This window comes from Dysidea avara, chromosome 8 (assembly GCF_963678975.1).
Source record: "Dysidea avara chromosome 8, odDysAvar1.4, whole genome shotgun sequence".
Lineage (NCBI taxonomy): Eukaryota > Metazoa > Porifera > Demospongiae > Dictyoceratida > Dysideidae > Dysidea > Dysidea avara.
The window spans coordinates 35593940-35610942 of record NC_089279.1 but is presented as its reverse complement, the minus strand read 5'-3'; the positions used below and the strand labels follow the sequence as shown (position 1 = coordinate 35610942).

Below are 17003 nucleotides of genomic sequence, written 5' to 3'. Positions count from 1 at the left end.
GAGAGAGAAAAGAGAATAAACGTTTTAATGATTAAGACAAAATATACATTACAAGCATACAGGGGCCTAGTCACAGGGGTACCATGTGCTGATGGATCAGTACAGGAGCCCTGGCAAGACTTACATTACCTAAAATTAAATTACAATATACCAAAAAAAAAAATCTATACTTTAAGTTTACCTAAGGTGGTCTAAAAGATCCCAGTCCGGGGAGGCACTTTACGGCTGCTCGTATGTCACAAACCACAAAATCTTTTCGTTACGTCATAACTCACGATATGCTTTTCTACAAGAGTATATGAGAGGAGGATACTCTCCTTAGTATATATAATTATATATTATGAACTCTTGATATAACACTAATGTATTCATAAAGATGTAATCATCAATTGTATTGTGTATGGACATGATAGCTATGGGATGATGTCATTAACAAACTGATCTGTGCAGATATGAATGAATGCCCTATTAGAGTACTTTGATTAATCACTATCACTCACTGCACCCATATTCCCATAACCACTTTTTATATCCCTACCAAACACATAATAGTTTCATGCTTAACTTTTTGTCACTGAAATTAAGTAGTTATACTGACAGTGTATATAGGGCAATAAATATATACAGGCAATAATGTGATGAAGAACGATATATTATACAACCAAGTTCTACAGATAATACGAATGCAGTTAAAATTAAGTCATCATAAAATAATGAATAAATAAAATAATGTTTGAGAAAATTACAAGGCCTAAGGCTTCACACTAACCGGGAATAGAATCCATGAGACAATTGTATAATGGGCGGGTGTTTTCATGGAGGTGATAAAAACATATGACAATTCTATATAATGCCAATCAAAACAGTTGCATGCATGATGATGTGACACATTTCTTATAGTGATTGGTTAATGAATGACCAATAAACAATAATGACTCAAAGGTTTCCTAATGGTATGTAAATTATACAATGCCTAGTTATCATTTAAGAGGTTGAGAATCTTTAAGTCTTGAATCTTCCAAGCTCATTATTGTTGTACAGAATATAACTAGTAGCACGTGACGTCCACTACTAATAGACCAGGCGAATTCTAAACAAGTGAACTACTGTTCATTTGTGTGGGCGATGGCGACTATTTCAATTGGAAGACAAGTGGTTGCTACTCCTGCTTAATGAACAACAAGATTGGAAGTTGCTACTAATTGTTGGAGGTTAGTTTGTGTTGGTTAAAACACTTTGATAGTCTTTTTTCTTTAGTCTCGCGTAACTAGGCTAGCTTCGTTCATGTATGGGATGGGAGAAAGCTTCACCTGGCAGGCCATTGGTGCATAGCTCTCCACCTGAAGCCTTTTAGTGCCAGGAGTATCCAGACTGATCACTGATATAGGCCCTGAGAAAACTACATAAATATTCACTGCCAAATTTCATCCCACGTACTGAACGCTGATGGAGAGACAAACACAACATACATAAAATGTGTCCTTAGGCTGATAATTGCTGTGTGTGTGGTTGTGCTTGCTATATATTAACTGCTACTATATGTAGCTACAGTCTGCTGTCATCAGCAATGCCAGCTCCATATACTTGTGCACACTGACATATCCATGAAATTCTGGTATTGCATTTCAGCCACATTTGTTCTCCAATTTTTTTTTTTTTTGGTCTTGCAGCATATTCACGGCATCATGTGATCATTTTAGTACAAATGGCCCAACTCATGTTAAATAGCTATATACATAACTCGTATAACAGTTGTAGGTGACAGACAGTTGAAATACTCTGCTTTTATCCAAATCTTACTGTGGTCTGCTCTTGGCAACTCCAGCCATGTCTTAATCCAGCACTCTAATCCACCCTCATTTACACATAAGGTTATCATGTAACACAAATTGTGTACAATTGTATAAAATTCATGTGATAAGTATTCATTGGATGTTTAAGCTTTACTGCTTGTAGGCGTCAGATTCAATACCATGATTCTCACAATTTAAAGTGCAATCTCATATTCTCACGTCTCCATGGTCGAATAATCACTGATTGTAATTGCTATAGTGCATCCCTTATGCTTATGTGCCAGTCAATTCCTCTAGAATTGTATTACCATGCATCTTTTCTACCTGCACACACTGCGTTGACCATGCACTGTTTGTACAATGTACATGCCCCATTAGTAGGTTGTCCCGTTGGTGATTGTACATGTACTTGGTTGTATTTGCCCCAGGCCTAGATAAATAGTAATTTAAATATATATTTTGTGCCAGTAGTGTGCCCACAGCCATTTTGAATAAGTGTTAGTTCCTTACTGTGATTTTGTTTAGCACAGGTATACTACTTAGCACAGTTTACATGTTAAATACATGGTATAGTTATTGCCTTTGCTGTTTTACTTACATGCACACTCACATCATTTCAATACTAGCAGGATGGCATAACACTTGTGTGCTTTGAAAGTGACATCACCATACGTGCTGCATACATTAATCATAGATAATATATACTACGTGGTATATATTATCTATGCATTAATGGTACTAATGTTTCAAGTTAATAACTTGCTATGGCCATTATGTACAATTATGTTATTGTAAAAATGTGGAGATGGTCCTGCATGCACATATAGCTAGGGCAGGTACCAAGAGTTAAAGTAAAACTAAAGTAGCTACTAGCTAGCTAGTTGGAAAGCTACAAACTTTAACTGAATTTCATCTTATACCCTATAAATGAAAACTTGAAGTGGTGACCTCATCAACAAATCACATTCAGGTTGCTAAGGGCAACGGTTAAAAATTCCTTAAAGTGCCACGAAGGCAGACTACATACAGCTGCAGTGCCATTTAATTTACCTATGTCAACTATCGATTTAAAATTCTCTCAAAAATTCTAATTCCAGCGTGGTTCATAATACGCACCAACTGAGATTTTTGTCTCCTCTGGCCAGAATCAACTCCGAATCCTTAATTAATGCATCAAGTGTAGAATACTTTAAATTTTATTTATAACCATAGTGTGCTTTTATACTCACTTTTGAAGTGACTATTCTTCTCAGTTTATAAGGGTGGGCGCCGCCAGACTACTTGGTGGTTAACACTGTAACCATAGATAATATACCTAACATCATGTTAGGTATATTATCTATGCTGTAACATCATAAACAGTATCCCTCGAAATCAATTAACTTGCATCACGTGTATACCTATACATATTAGGCAACCACTCCTACTGACTCGCAACTACTAAACCAACAACCTTTAATGATTTCAGCCATCAACCCGGCGGACATTACATTACTCAATATTAAAGGCTGATCGAGTCCAGTTAAAGGTTATCAAAGGGTGTGGCTATTTCCAAGTTAACGAGTCAGTTTAGTTGCTAGTCCAGTTAAAGGTTACAAAAGGGTGTGGCTATTTCCAAGTTAACGAGTCAGTTTAGTTGCTAGTCAGACAGTAGAAGTCCATCATCACGTATCTGTTCCGGCGCCGGATCTGTAGCAGGTCACGTTACAATCCTTCCCCAGTACAGTACGTGTACATGTGATCAGTAAGGCATGATGGATCGAAGTGGCCATGGACTAAATCAGTTTAAAACACCGGAGAAGGGTAAGTTTACTAGCTAATATCCGGATATATTACATACCAGAGTCCATATACTACAGCTACCAGTACTCCACTACTGAAGGACCTCTATCAACACATCACTCCAAATTATGCTGCAGACTGGAAAGTTTTAGGAACACTACTGGGTCTACCCAGTGGAGAATTGAAGAGTATAGAGGCTGGTTATCCTACTAACGTCAAATGGTGCTGTAACCATATGTTGGAGAAGTGGCTTGAAGTGGACCCCTCTGCTAGTTGGGAGAAGTTGTTTAAAGTTATTGAGTCACCTGCAGTGTCCAGTGATCAAGCTCCTGATAAAGGTGACTAGCTATATTGTGTGTGTACAACATGTGTAGATAAACAATTGTATTTACTAGCTATTGTGTTGTCTTCACTAACTATAGTGACCTCCAAACCTGACATGGACAAGTCAACGGTCACTGATCAAGGTAGAGTGGACACATTATTCAGTGTGCTCCATTTTATGTGTTGTTGATAGGAGTCTCCATATTGTCTGACAGAGTGAGACAACTTAATATACAAACAAGGTTTGCTGTTGACTGTGATTCTTGGCCACCTAACCAGCCAAAGGACTTTATACCACTCATTTTAGTTCATCATCAACGTCAGCACACTTTTCAACAAACTACTGCACTGCAATTGGATGTATCCATCCAATCATGTAACCATTACCCAAAGGACAGCCATCAATCACTGAGAGAAGCACTTGAGACAACTAAACAACTAGTTGATATCTTAGCTCCGCTACAAGAGAGTGATGATGCACAATATATTTTAGTTGAGGGGTTGTCTGGTATTGGCAAATCTTTGTTATTACAAGAAATTGCATACAATTGGGCAACAGGAAAGTGTTTACAAAAGTTTAAATTAGTTTTCTTCTTACAACTGCGTAGTCCAGCTGTGCAGCAAGTATCAAGCATTAGTATTCTTTTCCAGCTAATGTGCCATCATCAAGAATCAGAAATTGCCACTGCATGTAGTGATTACCTCTATAAGAACAATGGCAAAGATGCCGTTTTCCTTTTTGACAGCTATGATGAATTCCCAGAATACCTACAGAAAGATAGTTTAGTTGCCGGTATACTGAAACGTAAGATACTACCTCAATGTGGCTTGATAGTGTCATCTCGTCCACATGCCTCATTGAGACTCCGACAAATAGCAACCATCAGAGTTGATATCTTGGGCTTTGGTAAAGAGGAACAAAAGCTATACATTAAACAGTCTTTGAAAAGTCAGCCACATGCAGTCAAAGAGCTCACCGAATATCTTGAAGGTAATCTGACTATCAATGGCCTGTGTTTCATCCCCTTCAACATGGTAATCTTGATTTACCTGTACAAACAAGGAATGCCCCTTCCTAGCAATTCTACACAGCTCTACAATTACTTCATCTGTCTTACCATCTGTCGACATCTTGTCAAGTCTGGTCAACCTCTTGATAACACCATCACTGATCTAGCCACACTCTCTGAGCCCTATAATACAATAGTTCAGCAGTTATCAAAACTATCGCTCGAGGGTCTTAATAACAACAAGCTAATCTTTACCTTGGAGGAGATGAGAGCAGCTTGTCCAGGCATCGAAGCTATCGAAGGAGGTCTAAACGGCTTCGGACTGCTGCAGGCTGTTGAGCACTTCGGGCTGGCTGGGAAAACGATGACATTTAACTTTGTTCATTTTTCCATTCAGGAGTTCTTGTCCGCTTACCATATCACTCAGCTTCCACCAGACGAAGAGCTGCGAGTGCTCGAAGCGAAGTTCTGGAGCGATATTCATTCCAACATGTTTGCAATGTACACCTCGCTTACCAAGGGACAGCGATCTGCTTTTAAACAATTTCTCTCTGGAGGAGACGACACGATCACAACAATCGCTGAAGCATACTTGAAGGATCAACTGAAGTGTCTTCGACTATTTCGCTGCTTCTATGAGGCCAACGACGAAGCCTTTTACACTTCTATACAACAAGGAAAAACTTTCGATGATAAAGTAATCAATCTTGGGTACACTAGCCTAACCGTTTATGATGTTGAGTGTGTTACACTCTTCCTTACCTGCTCACCCCACAAGGAGTGGAAGAAGCTTAACTTGTATAACTGCCATATCCACGATAGTGGTGTTCGTGTCCTTCACCGCGATCTGATGTCATCTGACGTCACAGTTGCATACCTAAGTTTGTCGGATAATAAGCTCACCAGATCTTCCTCTAGCTCCATTAGTGACCTCACCATCCACTGTAGAGTGGAAGAGTTGGATATTAGTGGTAATGAAACCATTGGAGAGGACCCTGCTCTCTACAATATGTTGTCCCATCCCTCCTCTAGGCTAGTGATGCTGTACATGGCAGTTACTAACTTAACAACACCTTCATCCATAGTGCTCTTCACTGCACTAGCAAAGGGGGGTAAACTGAAGCAGCTTGACATTAGTTGCAATGATATCACTGATGAAGCTTGTGATGTCATTGCTATTTCACTGAATATGAATGGTTCTCTACTCCAACTGAAGATGACTGACGTCAACATTAGTGCAGAAGCTGCACAGCGATTGGTTGGAGCTCTCTATAACAGTGATACCTTAGAACTGCTACAGATACCTAATTACTCCAAAAATGTGAAAATGGTGATTACATCTTTGCAACAAGAAATTATGATGAATAGACAAAGCAGAGGATGTCACACAAATCTGGAGGTTCTATTTGGTTAGTTACATAGCTACGGAGTTCAAAAATACCCAGAACCCAGCACTTTTTTTGTACAAGTACACAAAAAGAATTGAAATTTTCAATTAGAGCAGGGACCATAGCACATCAATAAAAAAGTACTGAAAAAAGCTGGAGTAGTGCACGATATTAAATCACAGTAAAACAATAAAAAGTATTATATCCTACTGTGCTGCTCAAAAATACCACAATGGAAATACACAATAGGGATATAACACTTCTTATTGTTTTACTGTGATGTAATATTGTGCATTCACTACTCCAGCTAGTACACTACTTACTTATCACACTTACATATACATGTATGGTAATACTCATATCTGAGTTTGTACATTAATGGAAATAAATAGTACTTTTTATCAATGTGCTATCTCTGATGTGCTATGGTCCCTAATCTAGTTGAAAATTCCAATTTTTAGAAAGAAAGCTATCAATTATTGTAAGTATCCATTATGCTTTGTTGTCAGCTATGTTCAACCTGTTACACAGCAATATAAATTAAGAACTGTTCGAAAAGCATTTCTGCAATCAAAGTAGCCACTATGAAAAATACGGACAATTTCCATAAGGCATATATATGAAGGAAAACCATCTCATGCTACCACCAAATCAAAACCTTTCGCTGTTGGCAAAGATGAAGGAGGACACTGGTAAATCCATGAAAATGCATTGTATGTTCTGCGGTATGCCAAAAGGTACTGAAGCAACGTCAAACAGTGAAAAGCAAGCCCGTAGCCTTAGCAATTATCAAGTTATACTTGTCTGAACGCATCAGTTACTCAGTCTGTCTGTCACTCAGTAGAAAATTCCTTTTAATATTTTTTTAAGTTTCTATAGCAACTTGTTGGAAGTGTATTGGGTCGATCTGAAGGCTTGTTTGGACTTAGTTTTACCTAACCAATACTGCTTCATCGTCATCAGGAAAAAGTGAGGTTGGCTTTTGGGTGATGTTTTTTCATGTGCCACACCCAAACCTTTGTGGTCCCTACCTTATGATAAAAGTATGAAACTTACTACATCAATAGTACTCCTTATGGCATGAATGTTTAGATTCAGTACCATCACAGATTTGACCTTTATGGTCATTATTGCACAGAAGTTTGATCATGTTTTGTCTTTATTTCCCTGAAACTTAATAAAACAGAGTACCAAAATTAATGTCTTGCTGAATGACAACTTGTGAAGTAAAAGCCTTATCTGATTCCTTATTATGTTCACTTTGTTTAGCCAATTACACATGGAAAGGTGATCACATTTATAGAATTTTGTGGCTGATTTGTACCAGATGAAGAAGTAGTGTTGTGTGGTCCAAGAAGCTGGCACACCACACCAGCAGTGTTGGGGGTAACATGTTACATAAGTAACACATTACGTAAGTAACACGTTACATAATAAGTATTACTCTTGTGGTAACGAACTAATACAACGAAATATGCTGTAAAACAGGTAATATAACTCAAGTTACTTTACTTGCAAATGTAACGCGTTACCTAAGTAATGAAGTTACTGTAACGAGTCTAGTAACAAAGTTACTAATTTCGTTAGTGATCACTGAGTAACACCTAGCCACTATGAAGTAACGAAGCCTACTGAATGAAGCTTCTTCACCAGCTTCTTGCTTATAACCAAGATTTGCACATTGTCCAACAACACAATCATATCATGTGATAAAGTAATATACTGTGGATTGCGTGACTGTTTTCAATAAGTTTTTTAGGTCAATGATATCACATGAAAAGTAACCAAACAAAATCCATTATAGACTGAGTTTAAAATTAAGTTACAGCCAATCTATCCGATTCACATGCAAGTAGTTACTCATGCCTGTATCTTACTCAGTAGACTCACGAACTATTCTTTTACTGATAAATAGCATACGCGCTACCAACTTCTTCAGCAGGCTTTATTAAACATGATGTGTTGCCAAACAGTTCACCACCTCAGGTCTACCGATGCAAGCATGAGCAACTGTGAATCAGACACTGGTAGATGGCTGCAACTTAATTTCTATAATCGTTTTCGATTGGTTACTTTCATAGGAGGCAGAAGGATGCTAAAGTTGGGGGTGCCCAAAATTTATGGTGGTAGTAGTAGGTGTGCAAAGTGCATGCTAATTCTAGGGGGGTCTGGGGGCATGCCCCCCCTGGAAAATTTTTAAAATTAGGTGTCAGGAGATTGAATTTGGAGGCATTTTTGGTGATTTTAGCTGTTACTCAAATGCAAGTACTAATACTTTATTTTAATACATGCTCGACTGTTGTATTAGGGTGACTGCTCTATTAGAGTATTTCGATCGTGATTGACAAGTTTCTGGAAGTTCACGTGACGACTGTTACGCAATACAGTTTTGAGTTGGGGGTACTCAGCACTCCCAGTAAAACAGTTGGGGTGCTGGAGCACTCCCAGCACCCCCTCTTCCACCGCCTATGACTTTTCATGTGATATCATTGACCTTAAAAAATTTTTTGACAATGGTCATGCAATCTACAGTGATATGTAATATTATTATAGTAACTTTTTATATGGGTAATATGTAACTGTAACTAAATAGTTCGGTTGTATTAATATGTAATATGTAACAAGTTACATTTAAAAAGTAACTGTCCCAACACTGCACACCAGTGTGTTACTTATTTACAAGAAGAACAATAGTGTGATTTTCATGCATACATAGCTCCATGCTGCCCACAGCCCACATAGTAAATTTGAGCAAAATTGCTCCAGACATTCCTGAGAATTGGGCCTTCAAAAATTGACTATTTTTTTGTCCTTCACTTACAAAAACTGCCATCCAAACATGTGATCTGATTGTCTTGAAATTTGGTATACATAAGTAGGTATAAAGGCAAATCTCTTGGTACCAATATTATTGTTGGTACCAATTTACAACAAACAGTCACAGAATTGTTAACAATTATTCATGAAAATATAATTATTGTCACACCTATAGGATAAACCACTTACCCTTTAGAGAGTTCAAACAAATCACCCTATAGAAAGGATTCAATCGCCTTACAAGTCACCCTGTAGAGAGTTCAGCTATGTTATAAGTCTCTCTGTAGATAGTTGAAAAATAATATTCATGCAACAAAACTGTTTTAACACACAGTCAAATTCACATGACAAATTCTTTGAAAAAGCAAAAAAAAGGTAAATGTTAAAGCTGGCCCTAGGCAAGTTTTAGAAGCTACGGAGCTCTAGGAATCCTCAGACATGTGCCCTTTGTAAGGTTACAAACTGGTTAATCAGGTCAGGTGACTTCCCTTGTTAGTAACCTGTATTCATCTATCACTGCAGTGGCAACGTAATGTCTAGTGCTACTTCTCATGATGTTTCTTTTGCTTTCCCACCACAACCCATCTGATTCATAGCAATACTATTACATTAGTCTGACTAAGATACCAAAGAAAAGTGATAAAACCATGCGGTCCTTGAATCTGGTACCTCTGTAAACTCTTGTTGAGATCTCACATCCAGTGTTGGGCCACTACTTTTAAAAAGTAATATATTATTTATTACTCAATATTGCCACTGCAGTGAAACACATTACAGTTGCATGTTACTTCAGTTTAAAAGTAACTACGTAGTAATATGTTATACTATTATTACACAGTGTATAAAGGTACTTCATTTGGTAATAATATTACAATAATGCATTAGTAAGTAATGCGTTAGTGCTCCATTACATAAAAATATCAAACAGTATGGTAGTACTATTTAAGTAGGGATCCTTCCGAAAATGACGCACGCTGCTCAAAACTCCGCCCTTAAAATCATCCTAGAGACATCTCATACCACGAAAATCACCTTTACAGAATAGTATTAAACATGAAATACAACATTAAAAACAAGAAAACACTTACCAGTGACCGTATATAGAATTTTTTTTAAATCTCCAAAACTTGAAATTTCGTCTCACTCACTGACCACAGTCACAAGCCTAGAGCCCAAACAAAGCAGTGCATGGTCACCATTTTACGCCACAACAACAAACTCACTGGTGGGATATGCTTTTTGGGGTTCTGACGAGTGTACGCCCTGTGCGCTTGTCTTTCCTTTTATCTATCAGGTTGGTGGTCTTCTTCTTCAAGCATCAAAACCATACTGAGGCATTAATTTTCCGCATCAACACTTTCCTGTAGACACCACAAAATTATTTCAGAAAGCGCTAATGCTGCGGAAAGAGTGGGGTACTTATAATTTCAAGTGTTGCACGTGACACATTAAGGCTGCTGAGTTGTCACTTTGACTTTTGCCAACACCTGGACTGCAATTGATGAAGAGATTTGTCACTTAATAGACGGACTGATACTCGACGGCTTGTTCCTCTGAACACACTGACTCAGCCACTCAGTGCCAGATGGCAAGACAAGTCAGCGATTGATTGGATACAGTACTCAAGTGGAAATTGTATTACTTCATCCCTGTTAGTTGAGACTAAGCTCCAGACAGCTGAAAAGGCCTGTTTGTTCAAACAACTTCCGGCCTGGGTGAATAGAACGAACGCAGACCATCATACTGAGACAGGTCATAGTCTGAGCGCCACTGCTACTCAGACTACGATCAAAGGTAATTAAGCTATGCATACTACTATGGGTCTATGTGCTTCCAATTTTGGCACAGTATGTACTTTAATAAGCTGTACAGGGACGTAATAACTACTCACAAGTTACATTGTAACTAGCTATGCTACAACAAAAAACCAAACAAGCTAGTATTTTTAAAAATTGTTAATTTAAAAATGAAGTAGGGATCTATGCAATAAAAAGTAGTGAAATAAGAGATGAATGATGGTATTACAGCATAGGTCGATTTGAAAGTCCCTACTTTGGCACATTAGCTATAATTTTGCTCAATGCCAAAGTAGGGACTTTCCCATCGAGCTATGCTGTAATACCATCATTCATCTCTTATTTCACTACTTTTTATTGCATAGATCCCTACTTCATTTTTAAATTAACAATTTTTTAAAATACTAGTAACAGTAACTCGCTAGTTAAGTAACCATTAGTACTTCGTTAGGTAATAATATTGTAGTAACGAGTAGTAATGCGCTACTTTAGTAACACATTACTTATGTAAAGTAACTATCTGTTAGATAATTACTACCATAAGAAATGTAGCACATTAATGTAGAAATGTAGCACATGTGGTGTTGCATCTGTAGATGCAACACCACATGTGCTTGGGCAATGGGTACACATGCTCTGCACCCCAAGATGACTGGTTAGGATAATAAGACCATAGCTACAGAGGGTGGATGGTTTGACTTTTAAAGAAAAGGAGCTAACTACGCGGTAGATGCCAGGGAGCCCTTAAGCACAATGTAAGCATAATGTCACTGTATAACAGCATTAACTAAAACTAGTCAATGCATGTTCATGCCGGTTGCATTGGTTAAAAAGATCATTCATCAGGGCATCTACCCAAGAGCTATACTCGAAATCAGCTGCTAGCTGGTGCTTGAGGCTAGTGCCAGTTGTACCGCCTAGCTAACTTGTGTGCCTGACCTTCCTCCCAAACCCTGTCTAATCACTCAGTGGTCAAAGCTATTGACATGGTACACCGCAAGCAACATATGGAGTAGTGCACTATGTAATATTGTTATCTAATGAAATACTAACTGACGTGTTACATAATGGTAGTGTTACTGTAATGTTAGTAGTGATACATTATTGTAAACCTCGTATGCGTGAGTATAATACAATAATTATGTTGTAATTAATTAATATTGTGAGTAACACTTTGAAAAAGTCAAGAGATTGTGCTGATACCATATAATGAGGTAAATTATTCCATAACTGTACGACATTAGGATATAAACTAAATTTGTATGCATCAATCCTGGTAAATGGTTGAATGATCTTTAAGTGATTGCCCTTTGTGGCTTGTGTAGAATATTGGATGTAACTTGGAACTGATAAATTTACGCATTCATGGATGATTTTATAGAAGGTATGCAAACATAATTCTTTAATTTGAGTTTTGACACTGTTTCATTTTGAACACTGTATTAATTCTAACAAAAGAGCATCATTAATCAATTCACGTGATTATTCAGCGACATAGCTTAATTCAGTAGCTTAATTGTTTATAGGCAAACAGGTGTGCTAGTTATGCTTTATAGTAGCAGGCATTGCTCTAGACATAGCGAGACAACTTAGCTAACACCTGTTGCTAAAAAGTGATATGCAACTTAATATGTTGCTAGTTACTTTTAAAACTAAGTAATCTGAAATGCATTACATGGCATGCATGGAAGTAATGAGTTTAAGAGTAACTACTCAACACTGACAATAGTTTGATACGTTCTGTCTCCAATAGTTTTGTGTGGTACGTAAATGCATGCTGCTGTTTCATGTTAATGACATGTTTGCTTAATTACTTGTTCTAATCTGTGGGAATTTTTGTAGTCACATAACTTGTTTGTATTTGAGGTGAAGTTCATCTATTAAAAGGTTTGCCATACTACTAAATGGGTGTGCAGGTGACCACTGTGATGGAAGATGCATGTGCAGCTCAGCTGGATGCTGTATGCTAATAGAATGCACCAACAAGGTTTGTTTGCTATGTAGAGATGTGAAGACAATGTGAGTGTGAGCAGGGGTGTAGAGGGAGTTTGCAAGGGTTTCAGAAATCCCCCACAAAATTTAGAATACTAAGTTTTCAGCAGGAACCCAAAACAATAATTAGTTACATATACGTGAGTTGGTAACAGCATACAGCACAGCACAACAATACTGTAATCTCTTAGGGAAGGATCTACAGAGAAGACATGAGCCCTCAGGTTTGAATTTTTTCTAAAAAGTTGAGACACTTTAATAGTGCAGTTGACTGTACTCTAATAGAGCAGTCGAGTATACTCAATACAGCATTCATCAGTACTGTAGAGTAGAGATCCCCCTAAAATGATGTATACCCTGTAAAATTCTATCCCATGAAAACCACCATAGAAGTATCTTACACGATGAAAAGTGCCTATACAGAAGTCTTAGTATTAATAATGCCAGATATCATACAATACGATAATACTGTATAGTAGGGACCACAAAGGAGTAGACATGGCCCATGAAAAAACATTACCCAAAACCAGCCTTGTTTTTCCCAGATGACGATGAGACACTATTGGTTAGGTAAAACTAAGCCCAAATAAACCTTCAGATCGACCCGAAATACTTTCAACAAGTTGCTATAGAATTTACAGGTTTTTGCAATTGAATTCGCAATTGACTTCGTCCCGTTTGCAGTAGAGTTCGTCACCTTTGCAATAGAATTCATCCCATTTGTAATTGAATTCGTCGGTTTTGCAATTGAATTCGTCGGTTTTGCAATTGATTTGATTTAGTCGCTTTTGCTTTAGAATTCATTGTGTTAGCACAAGAATTCGTCATAACTACAGTGCTGCAAGAAATCAGCTGCTCATCACAAAGTGAATCATTTTTGCCATGGAGAATACCACTTGAGACACTACAAGGTAATTGGAGCTGGTTCTATGCGAAGCCATTAGAGTTAATTAGCTTGTTTGCGAGTGACCACACCCATTGCTAATGGCGAAGCACAGTTGCGAATGTTGCTGAAGAAACCGTAGCTGAAGAATTATCGCCTTATAAAGAGTTGTTTACAACAGTTGTACTTCAACAAGATCATGGAGTAGCTGCTAGAGCAGCTCATGTATTTTCAACCACCATGTATTTTCAACCACCATGTATTTTCAACCACCATGTATTTTCGGACACAATATTTCCTAGAGGAGCAACAAGACTTGATCAATTATTGCACTATTATGAAGACCTATGACTATAACCTCCATATATAAAATATAAAAGGATTTGGTTATATCGTGTGGCTGCAGTGACCTTCGAAAGCCACTGTCCAAAAACATTGATGCTCAGACAACGACATGTGCGCTTGGATGCCACCTTCTACACCCTTCTCATACAACTTCAAAAGCTATTGTGTGGTAGTGATTGATAGGGCTAACCTTGAGCTACACCATGATATAAGTAGATTAAATTTTTATTAACTGGCATTGTAGATAGCTGGTTTTTTCCAGAGGTGGTAACTTGATCAAACGTCGGACGCAAAAAAATATTTTATTTTTGTATTATTTGTGATAATTTTGGCTTTCAGTAAAGCACTAGCTTAAAAGGTTTTTAATGCAGCAATTGAAACACAGGTATAGGGTGTTTTTCGTCAATTCTAGGCGGAAGAAGACAAGCTAAATATAGCTGTAGTATAGTATGTGTATACAAATTAGCTAAACAAGGCCACACCGGTTCACAGTACTCATTTGACATTTTTGATATTATTAAAGTTAATTTCAGATAGTGGAGGTCAGCAATATGCTGCAACAGTGTGTGAGACCTCGCTACCACATATATGATATAATTTTGAGCGAATTTTGCTGGTTAAATTTTACAGGGTTTCGTGTTTGCATGACCCAACATCTATGACTTGTTCCAGAACAGATTCTAGAAAAAATATGGGCATTTACAACATGAAAATTAACAAGTGAAATGCACTCAACCTATAAACTACTCTAATAGAACAGTCATATATGTGGTATATAGCAAGGTTTCACACACTGTTGCAGTTTATTGCTGACTTCGATAATATCAAAAATGTAAAAGGAGTGGCCTTATTTAGTTAATTTGTATAGACGTACTATACTGCAGCTACATGTTGCTTGTCTTCTTCCGCCTAGAATTGACGAAAAACACCCTATACCTGTGTTTCAATTGCTGCATTAAAAACCTTTTAAACTAGTGCTTTACTGAAAGTCATAAAATACCAAAATTATCACAAATAATTGAAAAGTCCGAAAATAAAATGATTTTTTGCATCCAACGTTTGATCAAGTTACCACCTCTGGGCAAAACCAGCTATCTACAATGCCAGTTAATAAAAAATTAATCTGCTTATATCATGGGGTAGCTCAAGGTTAGCTCTATCAATCACTACCACACAATAGCTTTTGAAGTTGCATGAGAAGAGTGTAGAGGGTGGCATCCGAGTTCACATGTCGTTGTCTGAGCATCAACGTTTTTGGACAGTGGTTTTCGAAGGTCACTGCAGCCACACGATCTAACCAAATCCTTTTATATTTTATATATGGAGGTTATAGTCATAGGTCTTCGTAATAGTGTAATAATTGATTGAGTCTTGTTGCTCCTCTAGGAAATATTGTATCCGAAAATACATGGTGGTTGAAATACATGAGCTTCTCTACATCTTGTTTTCATGTTAACAGCAGCTGCCAATCTTGTTACAGATGAATTCTTGTGCAAACATGACGAATTCTAATGCAAAAGTGACCAAATCAATTGCAAATGGGACAAATTCTACTGCAAAGGTGACAAACTCTAATGCAAACGGGACGAAGTCAATTGTAAAGGCAACGAATTCAATTGCAAAAACCAGTAAAAATATATATATATTTAACAGAACTTTCCACTGACTAAGTAACTGCCTTCAGACAAGTGTAACTTGATAACGGCTAAGGCTACAGGCTTGATTTTTTCACTGTTCAACATCACTTCGATCCAAGAGGTGCCTTTTGGCATACTGCAGTACGTACAGTGCATTCTTCATGGACTTACCAGTGTCCTCCTTTGTGTCCCATTCATCTTTGCTAATAGTCGAACGTATTGATTTGACGTAGCACATGATGGCTTCCTTTCATAATGGAAATTGTCCGTATTTTCCATTGTGGCTACTTTGATTGCAGTGGTGCTTTATGAATAATTCTTGATTCGCAATGCTACATAATGGGTTGAACATAGCTGACAACGAAGTGTACTAGATATTTCACCTTTCAGATGATGATTGATAGCTAGAGTGCACAGCACCTTTTTTCTTTTGATGTGGTATGCGTGTTCACCAGTCATAACAATTGTAGTTAACAAAGAGTGCACAAAAAATTTAAAATTTTCAACTAGAGTAAGGACCATAGCACATGAATAAAAAGTACTGAAACAAGCTGGAGTAGTGCACAATATTTAATCACAGTATATAGAACAATAAGAAGTGTTATATCCCTACTGTGCATTTCCATCTTGAGCACAGTAGGGATATAACACTTCATATTGTTTTACTGTGATGTAATATTATGCGCTACTCCAGCTTGTTTCAGTACTTTTTATCAATGTGCTATGATCCCTACTCTAGTTGAAAATTTCTAATTTTTTTGTGTACTTGTAGCATTAAATTCAATGAAATAATTCCAGAAGAACGAATACTGAATTTAAAGAAAACCTCCCAAACCTGATTTTAATCTAGCTACCTGCCTGCCATCCTGCCTGCCTGCCATCCTGCCTGCCTGCCATCCTGCCTGCCTGCCTGCCATCCTGCCTGCCTGCCTGCCTGCCATCCTGATCACAATCATAATCCTAGAGGCTAAACAATGCATCATGTGACCACCATATTACACCACAATATCAAACTCACCAGTGGCATGTGTATTCTGTGCCTTGCCTTTCCAATCTTCATGCAACAAAGCCTTACAGTGGTATTACTATTCCATAATGACACTTTCCGTATTTAGATGCCATAAATTATTTAAAACACTCAAACTGCTGTAAGAAGTATGGTACTACTAGCTAGTACACCGTACTCATAGCTGCATGTCAGGATTGATCATGCCCCTTTACAATCTAGCAGCACCA

The 17003-nt window shown here is 37.6% G+C and overlaps 1 protein-coding gene and 1 long non-coding RNA gene across 2 annotated transcripts; one reads left to right on the top strand and one right to left on the bottom strand.

The window, feature by feature from the left end:
* Positions 1-3239: 3239 nt before the first annotated feature.
* Positions 3240-6323, top strand: LOC136264981 (NACHT, LRR and PYD domains-containing protein 3-like). The gene is made up of 4 exons (XM_066059744.1): positions 3240-3596; positions 3653-3913; positions 3998-4042; positions 4093-6323. Exons 1-4 carry the CDS (start codon positions 3545-3547, stop codon positions 6321-6323), a joined length of 2589 nt encoding a protein of 862 aa, XP_065915816.1. The 5' UTR covers positions 3240-3544.
* A 3692-nt stretch (positions 6324-10015) lies between these two features.
* Positions 10016-10492, bottom strand: LOC136265054 (uncharacterized). The gene is made up of 3 exons (XR_010705362.1): positions 10338-10492; positions 10203-10279; positions 10016-10146 (listed from the first exon to the last, which is right to left on the bottom strand). It is a non-coding gene; the product is annotated as an uncharacterized lncRNA (long non-coding RNA).
* Between the last annotated feature and the right edge of the window lie 6511 nt (positions 10493-17003).

Excerpts from the sequence above, each read along its gene's own strand:
- LOC136264981 (XM_066059744.1), top strand. The coding sequence starts at position 3,545 with ATGATGGATCGAAGTGGCCATGGACTAAATCAGTTTAAAACACCGGAG. Across the intron at positions 3,914-3,997 it reads TGATCAAGCTCCTGATAAAG|TGACCTCCAAACCTGACATG; the intron begins GTGACTAGCTAT and ends CACTAACTATAG. Across the intron at positions 4,043-4,092 it reads GTCAACGGTCACTGATCAAG|GAGTCTCCATATTGTCTGAC; the intron begins GTAGAGTGGACA and ends TGTTGTTGATAG.